The following is an 11809-nucleotide window of genomic DNA, read 5'->3' on the forward strand; positions in this document are numbered from 1 at the left end:
CTATGATGCAATTAACGAGAGGACGGACTATTGGTTGGTTGGGAATTGCACGAAGCAAATGATGTATACATATAATTCGGCAAATTGTACTCGGAGGAGGGATAATCTGCAAAGTTGTAGAGAGAGAGAGTCGCAATCGCCGAGGCTCAGATGATTTGTTATCGAAAGATGTGAGGGGAGGATGAGGAAGAGAGGAGTGTGCAAAGTGAGCGAGTTTTAATTTTATTGATTCCTCGGACGCGTTTCGAATGCGGACGAAGAAGTGGCTGAATAATGGACGTACGAAAAGGAGCGGAGAGGAAAGCTAAAATGCATGAAATGAATAGCGGAAAATTGCCGCGGGCGTGTGTATTAAGTGGCTTCTGAAGACACCAATTTATCTGGGATGGCCATTAAGGATGGTGGAGCGGAGCGTCTTTCTTCCTTCTCCTCCTCTCATCCTTGTGCGCAAAGTGCGTCTCTCATCTCCTTCTATCCTCTTCCCAAACACAGCCTCTCCATCTCTACATATATATATCTCACTCTATCTCTTTCACTCTCTCTATGTGTGTATATGTGTGTCTATCTTCCTCTTTCGTTATTACATCAAACAAATCCAAGCCCGGAGCGCATCGAGCGACTTCCTTCCGTGCCTCGCATACACTCAAAACGCATATATCCAGTTTCATATTTAATATTAAACCAATCATCTTCTAGTGCGGTTTTGGCTTCGCAAAGAGGACCGCTTTTGTGTCTGTGTCTGTGTGCGAGTCAACAAGAGCAGCCTCTGGCAACTTTCTAACTAAGCAGCTTCCTCCACCATCTCTTTCAAAGAAGAAACTTAGCAAACAGTCAAAACACAAAAATTGCAACATCAAATGCTAATGATCACCATCATTCAAAACATGAACAAATAAATTAATTACAGACTTTGATAATGCAGATCATTGCGTTTGTAAAATGTTTTTGATCAAAGAAAACTTTAATTGAATAATTAGTAAATTCATGGAAGAAATTTCGCAAAGTGCAAAGTTTCAATGGAAATTTTCGCAAATAAGAATTTAGTAAATATATAAATGCATTAAGTGAATTTCTGAGGCTTATAAAGTTTTGTGACTTAGCGTTTTGCCCCATTACGTTTTAGCCCCTACCTGGTAATTCCGTTTTTATTCATAAATTGTTGTTTACAGATTTTAATAATTGCGTTTGTAAAATGTTTTTGATCAAAGAAAACTTTAATTAAATAATTAGTAAATTCATGGAAGAAATTTCGCAAAGTGCAAAGTTTCAATGGAAATTTTCACAAATAAGAATTTAGTAAATATATAAATGCATTAAGTGAATTTCTGAGGCTCATAAAGTTTTGTGACTTAGCGTTTTGCCCCCATTACGTTTAGCCCCTACCCGGTAATTCCGTTTTTATTCATAAATTGTTGTTTAATAAGCGAGTTTATAAATTAGGCCGTCATCCCTCCACCCCCATCGCGTTTCAGCCTGGGGGCGGCGGCGGCGGCAAATGCATTAAGACGCTAATTACAGTTTCGGCCGCGTTTCGGGTTCCACTTGCACACAGCTCTCTCTCTCTCGCCCCAAAGTGCTTTCAATAATTAAGACATTGAAATATGCAGTCAAAAGCCGAGCCCGATTGATTCGATCCTCAACATCATTACAGATACACGCAGCACGAATCTTCTCAGACACGTACCGAGAGCCCATACATAAACTTTTATTTACAGCTCCATTCATTCCGTTTTCCTCGTCTATTTCGAACCTTCCGTCCATCCATCCATCCTTCCTTCCATTCAACTTCCATCCGGGACTCGTGCGTACGTACACCCCAAGACGGATGCTCGTCGCCGTGCTCGGAAACGCTCAGACAAAGACGAATTCGGTTCGTTAAAGTTGTACAAGAGTTAACAGGATTATCCGTCAAAATCCCGCATTATACGTGGATGCTGCTGCATCCCCTTTCTCTCTCTCCAACTCCATCCTCTACTATTACTACTACAAGCACTACATATATAACCAAGCTTAGACCGAGCGCTGAGAGAGTGAGAGAGACCAGTTTTATTAAACTCGAATAAATTCCGCGGAAAACGTGCCATGCATTAAAATCCTTATTCCGTGCATTACATACTACATAGACACCCGAAAACAACATTCATCCCCCTCACTCAACTATACTTTATGCATCCCCCGTGCCAAACACGCAAGAAGAATGAGCAACGAAACTAACAAACCAAAAAAACGGAATATTCCTGATAAATCGATGAATCGAGGTAATTAATTGCTAAAGTTTTCCACGACGCGACGCATTAATCATCCTTGCACCAAAGTATTCCCGTTAGCAAACGAAAAGAGCCCTTCTCTCTCTCTCTCTCAAACACACTCTCTGTGCACGTCCATAAATAAACGATGATATACATTCATTAATTACCGCCTTTAATGCGAAATAATTATAATTTATTCGCAATAAAAGGGATGGCAAAAACGGTTTTAATTTGTAAAAATTCTCAACTTATAATTTCTCATTGCTGAAAATCTCACATAAATGTAATTAATTTTTTTTTTTTTTGATGAATTATTTTATTCATCATAATCAGTTTCAAATCGATAAATTCGATGTGTAATTTTTATCTAACAATTACCAACGAAAATCGTTTCAATATTTCATTTATAAAAAGTATTTGATAAATTTAATTAAATTTTTTAAAGAATTATTTCCTTTGAATATATCTATATAATACACATCAAATTAATTTCATCGTCAATTTCAATTCAACTGGAAATTAATTTAACGATTTACAATCAAAAAAAAATTTAATAATATATATCATATTTATAAAAATCTTTCATAAATATAATTAATTACATTTATTAATGACTTATTTAAATCTAACAATTTCCAAAGGAAAATCTTGTAATATCTTTTTCATTAAAATCTTATAAAAAAGTAATTTCATCGTCAATTCGAATTCAAACTTAACTAATTGTGTATATGTTGTGTAATATTTAGCCTACAAGTCCATAGATGTAATTAACTTATTTATGAGTTACAATAAATTATCGTAATTAGTATCAAATTCAATTAAATTTTAAATGTTTTTTTTACAAAAAGTTTTGCTCCTAATTCATAAATAAAAAAATTCCATTAACTACAAACGACGATAATAAAAACAATAAATTATTTAGAATTACAGTTTATACGATTCAACATTTATGAAGCGAAAATTAACAACGACCGAATTTAGTTTATTTTCGGAATGGATCTTCTGTTCTTTTGGGGGGAAAGCGAATAACATTTTGTTTTTAAGAGGGGTGCTGTTTTTTGAAAAGACAAGACACAAAAAGCGGAGCGAATATGGAAAATGGTCTGCATTTTATTATTTCGCTCTTTCCACCCTCTCCTAGCAATTCCCACCCCATATTATGTTTCTCATGTACATGTGAATGTGTTTGTGTGTATGCGAGTCATTCCACTCAACAATTTACTGGCTTATTATGCGGAATCGTTGGAACAGTTCCATAATACTTGGCGTTATTTCTCGCATCCGGCCTGCTTTACATGATGCGATTTTTTTTTTGCATCGAAAGTCGAAAAGGCTACTACTACTACAGCAGGATCGATCCTTCGGACACGGCATTCGATAATCATTTTTTTTTGTGTGTGCTTTTGCTACATAAAAGCAAATTGTGATGCATTTTATAGGATTCGTATGATGTAGGTCACATCCACATCCAGGTTTTCGCCCGCAGAGAGGAATTAATAATTAGTGGGCTAATTTTGAATTATTAGAGCTGGTCCGGGGGTGGCGGCGGCGGTAGCAGCGGCACTAGTTAAAACATGACCGTGTGTACACGATTTTATCGTAAATTTATTATATCCGATCCGAAATGCATATTAGGCCCGAGGGAAAATATCATCTCGTAACTACGTTTTGCAACATTCATAAACGTCGGACGTCGTTTTTCATGCATAATTCCATGGAACGAAGCAGCAGCAAAAGCATCCTTAATTCAAACACACCCATGATGCAACACGGAGCAATTGATGCACGACCGCACTTGCTTATTAATTGCGAAACGTCTGCCGCAAATGAAATATGATTATCCATTTAAATACTAAATGCGAAATTACAAGTTTTTTTTATATTAAACAAGTCCCAGAGTTTATTAAAGAACCGCTGCATCCACCAAGCAGGCATTTAATATCGGCGGACGCGAATATTTTTATGGCGGATGCGCCGGGTCACGGGGTGATGGATGCAAAAAAGACCCTAATGAATTTAATCTCGCCGAAAACGCAATAATTTCCCAGGCGAAAGAGAAACATCCCCTCGCATCCTGTTTATGATCTACGCCGAAACCGTTTTATGCTAATTTTCTAAGACCCAAATTTATTTTTTTCCTTTATCTCCTCGTTTTTCTCTCCTAACCTTCTTGATTTATAGCACGTTTTCAAATTTATAGACGCTTTCGCATTCATACAGTAAAGGACATCAATCCCGCGTTTTCCTCACATTTTTTTTCTCTTTTCACAAATCAAGAAACATCTTTCATTTTGAAACGTCGAAAATCCAAAGTGGATAAAAGTCTAAGCAACAAATAATGTATAATCAATAAAATTAAAAAAATGAGAAAAAAAAACATTCATTATTAATTTAGTAATTATTTCATTCAAGGTTTTCAAGAAACACTAGCGATTTGCGAAACATAGTTTGGGAAACCCTGATCTTCATCATAGTGGAAGTAATGCGCGTATAAATAGACGCTTTCGCATTCATGCAGTAAAGGACATCAATTCCGCGTTTTCCTCACATTTTTTTTTTCTCGTTTCACAAATCAAGAAACATCTTTCATTTTGAAACGTCGAAAATCCAAAATGGATAAAAAGTCTAAGCAACAAATAATGTATAATCAATAAAATTAAAAAAATGAGAAAAAAAGAACATTCATTATTAATTTAGTAATTATTTCATTCCAGGTTTTCAAGAAACACTAGCGATTTGCGAAACATAGTTTGGGAAACCCTGATCTTCATCATAATGGAAGTAATGCGCGTATAAATTGGGGATGGTGGATTTTTGGGGTGAAGGGTTGGCGACCAATTAAAGTTTTGCGGGTTCGATTCAATTTACTTCCGCAAACCGAACTTTAAGTTAATTAAATTTTCTTCGAAAGCCGCAGCACACATAATCTTTATATCATCGTCCCGCGTTTCCGTTTCCGGAAAACCGTCGACGCATGCGCCCACTCACAAAAAAAATTTCGCGAATCGATTTGCGGTTTAAATTGATAATGTTAAATTAAATTGTCCGAAAATCCGCCGACGCAGTTTCGGCAACATCGCAAATCCAACCACCCTCAACCATCCCCTCCCAGCAAAAACGCACACGCAACTAAACACACAGATATATGTTGTATACATATTTGCATGCACACACACGCGAAATTTAATAACGACAAAAAAAAAAGAGCGAGCAATTTGAAATTTAATCATGTCGAAAGCGGTTTAATAATCAATATATTACATCCGCAATGTAGTATATTATAATTAAAACGTAGTCGAGTGGATTCGAGTGTGTAACTAAAATTGAAATAATTGTCCACCTAACTCCACCCTCGCCCACCACACACAAACACACAAATACAACCATCAATTCTCATTTTTGCCTGGATGTTTTTTTTTTTTACTTTGCTCCTTTCCAAATCCTGAATGATTAATCAAGTTCTCTCTTTTTGCAAGCATCCTTTTTCTGTACCGCGATTTTTATTTCGTCCTCCCTTCCCCTCCACCAAAAACAATGATTAATCGACGCCTCCTTATCATCATCGGTGGCGCATAATGATGACGTTTTTTTTCAGTCTCAGTGCGGTGAACAAATTTTTGCAATGCAAATATGCCAAGCTCCGAAAATAAAACGCCAATAATAATCCGTTCGATTCATGCGCGACCGCGAATCCCGCAAGGAATCAAATTTATAATTTACCCGCACAAATATTTTTTTTTTTATATTTACTTTTTTTCCACAACGGAATATGCAAATGTTATAACCGCAAAACCGAAACGTATATTTATGAAAATTTAATATATTTGCATAACTTTGTATCACATTTTTATTATATCAATATCGAAGGATAACAACATTTCAATCTATTCAAAAAAATAAGATTATTATTTAATCAAATTAATAATATTAATAATCACTTCTCAGAATTGATGTAGAACACGAAAGTTGAGGTAAAGTTTAAAATGCAAGCAAGCAATAAAGCAACACGTATTAAAATATTAAACTGTTCGAGACATAAAGCAGCAAACATGTTGAATTTTAATACGGGTGGAAGCTTAAAAAAGTTGGAAGCGGAGCGAGAGAGTGCATAAAGTATGATGTTCCGCAAAAGTACGGTACATATTTAAAACAAATACTTTGCGATTTACGGATGAATTTATAAGTGGGATTGCATATTTGATGCGCTTCAGATGACGCAAACAAAACAAAAAAGAAGACAACTTTGTTACGATTTCCGTAGAATGTTGTAGTTATGTAAAGTCCGATATTAAATGTTTTAGAGAGGAATGCGATGGAATTGCAAGGTTCTTGTTCGAGGAAGAAAAAGGGTTTGTGAGGGAAAGAGAGACGAGAGGCGGCGGCGGCGGTGCTTGCAGCATATCAAATGCAGAACTCCCTCGACCGCATCTAATACCGCTCAAGAATGTTTTATTCCTTTTCCAGGACATTCGGTGTCTGTACGAGATAAAAGGATCAAAGTAAAAAAGTTCCTCAACTTTTATGCGCGGCCCTGTTTTTCCATAATACGTCCCGATCCACCCATCATACCCTCAACCCCTCCGACTCGAGGCAAGAACACACTCGCACCAGATGAAGAAGAAGAAAAAAAAAGTAAAGTAAGAAGTGTATAAATGGGAATAAAATAAAGCGGTTAATGAATCCGGACTTAATCCCTTTTCCGTTCCGCCCTGAGCCCCGGACTTGAGCGTATTACTTTATAGCCAAGTTTCGGTTTTTGTAACATTTGTATATTTACATTCATTTTTATACCTAAAATAAAATAAGCAGCGCAACAAAAACAAAGGTTTTTTTTAGTTGAATATTAGTTAGTTAATCCATTTTCGGGATAAAGGACTTAAATCATAATCGGAGGAGGAAGTTAAAGCCGCGATATTATTGATTAGTCCTGACCAATGGATAGCTTAAATATTAGCGGCGCGGATTAAAGCCCGAGCAAGTTTTACCAGATAGAATAAATGGAGCAATTTACGAACTGTTTCATAAGGGATTATGTAACATGAAATCTGCTGCTGCCGCCGCTTCGCATCGTTCCCCACCCTTTCCCATTTTCTCGCTCTCTCTCTCTCTCTCTCTGGTTCATCCCTATTTCCTATTCATCTATCCTTCCTGCAGTTTCCAACCCTTTGCACGACTCAACCCACTTCCCCCGCTCCCATCATCCCCATCGGTGCGAGTTTTGCAGAACCGCTCCACCGCGGCTAGCAGGAGGCGGTTCCGTGCATAAAGTCCCATTCGGACGAAAGATACAGACGGATAGTTTAATTTATAACGGCTCTTGCCTCTCAGAAATGCAATTAAGGCTGCAATTATGGCCGAGTGTTATGAACAGGACCCGGCGGCTCCGCTCCGGGAACTTTCAGTCTCTCTCTCTCACTCTCACACTCGTGCACAAACTCAAAAACCAACCCCATCCACACCCACATTCAAATACTATATCTATATATACATTTGCACAGCGCCACCCTCGACGTGTCCACGGAAGGGTGCGCAAAAAAAAATGGCAATTAAATTTGATAGATGCTTGTTGTGAAACAGGAATTAAAATGGCTGCTGCCACCAACAGCTGATTTAGAACAGAAAATAATAGAACGTATTATAATTAAATACTTTTAACTTGTCAAGTATTGCGTCTCCGGGATGTTTTACAAATACTTATATACTTCTCAACGTTATTTACCATTTGAAATTTCAAAAGAACGAATTTAGTTTATGACGCGAAGTAAAAGGACCAAAGTTTTAGGTTAATTAATTGTGGGGTAGATTAAAGGTACACCCTGTATATCATGGATGTATATGGCTGCAAGGCAGACACAAAGGACAGGCGGCTTCGGGGCCTGCGGACTAAAGATTTTTATTTATGTGTGGCACACGTTTCGCAAGGGTGTAAGTAAACAGGTCACGTGCGCTGACGAGGCTTGTCATCACAGGGGTTGCAATTTCCCTGTAAAACATAACCGGATAAATTGGCCGGTGCGCGATCGGGGGTCGTTCGGTGACCATAGGGGGGGACACGAACACAGGAAGAAGAAAAAAGAAAAAAAAAACAAGCAGATTTCGTTGACTGGACTCGATCGAAGGGTGGACAAGACTTTCATATTTGCTTTACTTTTTTCCGCGTGCTCTTGCAGTTGGATTCCAATTAAAATAAAATAAAAAAGGGATGGATGAAGCAGTGGATGGTGGAGGAAAGGACGTATCCGTATTCTTGCTTAGGTAGACGGGATTATGCATTGGCAGGATTTTGTTATCCGCACATACCGAAACCAGATCACGCGCCGCTCGTGTGCAAGATATATTTCCCGACCGTTACGACGGGCTCAATCCGGCCTTGCGGGGAAAAATGAAAATTTTTTGATCAAAAATAATATTAATAAAAAAAAAATATATATATGAAGAAAACTGAACTGAAACTGCAAAGTCTGCTATTCCGCGTTTCCACGCAGGTATCCATCCGGCTTTTCCTCTAACGGTAACGATGTTGAGTCATGAATAAGATTTAGTTCTTTTTTTCTTAAATCAATTTCCTATACGTGACGTTACATTAATATAAGCAATATCTTTTATACAACTCTGTAGCTGTTTTTGAAGATTTTTGGAAGAAATGTTATGGGTTTAACTTTAGTAATGTTTCTGTTCCAAGGATTGACAATCTATTATTTGTAATCTCGTTGACAGGTTGTCAAATTTTGGATTGTTATATTGTTTTTCTATTCTTGTACGAAAGTAGTATTTCTTGACTTACCGGTGTGCGTTCGCTGGTGGGCTTTGAGGTGTGAACTCTTGGTGTAGACCTTTTTGCAACCCGGGAATTGGCACTTGTGTATCCTCCTCTTAGAATCGGGAGAATGGTCGAGTCTGCTGTGTTTGGCGGTGGCGGCGGCTGCTGGGGAGGCGGGCGACGGCACCACCGAAATGAACCTGGCCAGACTGGTCGTCCTCAGGCGAACGATCGTGTTCCGCGGCACGTCCTGCAGCGTGCAGAGGTCCATCTCGCTGGCGCTGGAGCTGCCGTTGCTGTTGTGACCTGGTGCAGATTCCGGACTGGAAGGCGGCGTCAGCGTCGTCGAGTTTCGCGCGACCAGGTGCAGATGAAGCTCATCGGTGTCCGATCTCGCCCTATCCTCGTACGCGTCTTCGTCGTCGTCCTCCTCGTCTTCTTCACGCTTCACGATCACCGCGCACGAAAGTGGTCCGTCCCACGAGTACGTCGAACTGGCGGAGCTCGTGCTCAACGAGTCCATGTGTCTGTCGTTGTACTCCTCCAAGCAGTCCACCTCCATCTTCCAACCGTTTGCCGTCGGCGTCGCGAACCACGATGTGTCCATGTCCGAAGCGTTGATCTTCTTGATCTGCATCTTCGGCTCGTCCTTCAAATATCGCTCCATTTCGTAACATGTCTGCAAAAAAAACAAAACAAAAACAACACAATTATTACAAACGTCACATTTACAGAACATAAATTTAAAATACACTAATCATAGCACTCTATCAAACAACTTCGTCAAGTGAATCAACTATCAAAATTCATCCCTTAACATACCAAGCAAATTAAAGGGTAATTCCTGTTTCCTTGATATTTTCAAAAATTATAATATTATCCCACTAGGCATGCTCAAAGAGTTAAAGAATCAAGAAAAATACAGATCTAAATCGATTAATTCGTTCCCAATTAGAATCATGTAAAAGTTTAAGAGTGAGTGCATGTATGTATCTGCTTCCTTCCTCTCTCGAAACAGTCCGTTCGTTAATTTAGATTGCGGCAGAAAGAAAAGTTGTTTCAATTGTTGGATAAACTAATTCCGCACGGAGAAACTATTTCCAGTAACTCGATTCCGTTAGGTCATTGCGGTTCCGCTGAAAACGCGAGACGCAGAACGGAAGAAAAAGTTTCCCGTTTTTCTTTTTCTCTCTTTCCCCTTTTTCTTCCCCCCCAAAGAAAAACCCTTTCGTCCGTCCACCCTCACCCAACAGAGAGTAAGAGATAGACTTTTTCTTTTTCTCTTTAATTCCCTTCGCTGCGTTTTATTTCTGGCGGCGCTATCGCGAAATGGTTTACTTCTGGATTTCGCTCCATTGATTTTCGGCCGATTCGGATTAGGATTTCGAGTTTTGTTTCCGTACCGGATTATATCGTTATGAGGAATAGCATTGGGTAATTGGGGTTCGGGGAGTAATCGATAATAATATGAGGATGGAGGGTGGGTGGAGGTTTAATATTTATTGTGTCTGCTGCGGTTGAGGAAAGGGTAAGGTTTTTGAAAAAGGGGTTGGAAATGCATAGCTTTGGGCGGCGAAATCGGTGTACGGCAAAGCAGTATGAGTCACTTGGTCATAATAGAGCCTGGGCATGCAATGATAACATTGTTTTCCAGTCTCTATGCCCATACAAATACACACACACACAAATACGTATAATGCACCTGGGAGATCATCATTCCCGGATGAATTATCGATTACGATGTGTCCATGATCGAGTCTGTGTCTGAGCCGGTTTTTTGATCTCGGATTTTTTATGGAAACACGTTTCACCAGGCCACCCCCGCGCTGCAATGTTCTTAGTTTTCGCATTAGATTATGAAGTTCGCGTGCGGCGGCTGAGGGCGATAAGGCACGCGCCCCCGCACGACCCCCGCCTTGATCCTGTTTGTTTAAGCCCAATCGCCCGTTCAATTAATTCGCAGTGGGGAAGGGACGGGCGGACATTTGTTGGTAAATATCTTTAGGGATCATGTATGTATATATATATATAGAGTGATATACAGTTAGATGTATGGTTACATATGTGTATCGGTTTCGAATATATCTCTGCACATTCAACTCAAACCCACCAAAACCACCCTCATAAAATATGTTCCGTGCCAGATGGCACTTTGCCCACTGGCTTAATTGAAAGAAGTAGACTAACGGGCGACGCAATCTTGTCCTCAGGGCGCTAAAAATCTATGCACTACCCTTCCCAAAAAAAATAATATATATATGTTCCTTACACAGACTGTTGACCTCGCCTCTCCACTCCCATCAAAATTGATAGTTTCAACACATCATCAAACATTTATTTCATCGCCATCAACGTAATATTACATAATGTCATCGCAAAATTTAAACATTCTATGTATTACAGTTTTCGAGAAAATCAATGAAATGTAAAAACACTGATTTTTCGAGCATTTTTTAAACTTTGAACATGAATTACACCTAAACGGCTAAAACCACAGTAATATATAGATACTTTCTTGATTCCCCAAACATTCAGATTTCATATGCATCTATTGGCTTCATTCTGTCTATTATAGTTTTCGAGAAAATCAATTAAATGTGAAAACACTGCTTTTTCGAGCATTTTTTAAACTTTGAACACGAATTACAGCCAAACGGCTAAAGCCACAGTAATATATGAATACTTGCTACATTCCCCAAACATTCCCCAAAAAGCTGAATTTGTATATTCAAATTAAAGGGGAAATTATAAAGAGTAAAGTGAGTACAATTCGAGATGAAAGTGAAACTCGCGAATAAGT

At 38.7% G+C, this 11809-nt stretch overlaps 1 protein-coding gene across 1 annotated transcript; it reads right to left on the reverse strand.

Moving 5' to 3' along the window:
• Positions 1 to 9033: 9033 nt before the first annotated feature.
• LOC108562254 (Krueppel-like factor 7) lies at positions 9034 to 9688 on the reverse strand (the record flags this gene model as incomplete). The annotated part of the gene is made up of 1 exon (XM_017920530.1): positions 9034 to 9688. A coding segment is annotated over one exon (655 nt), but the record flags the coding sequence as incomplete, so codon positions are not given.
• Positions 9689 to 11809: the final 2121 nt, after the last annotated feature.

The sequence above is a fragment of the Nicrophorus vespilloides genome, unplaced genomic scaffold (genome assembly GCF_001412225.1).
Source record: "Nicrophorus vespilloides isolate i.1.1-1 unplaced genomic scaffold, Nicve_v1.0, whole genome shotgun sequence".
Taxonomy (NCBI): domain Eukaryota; kingdom Metazoa; phylum Arthropoda; class Insecta; order Coleoptera; family Silphidae; genus Nicrophorus; species Nicrophorus vespilloides.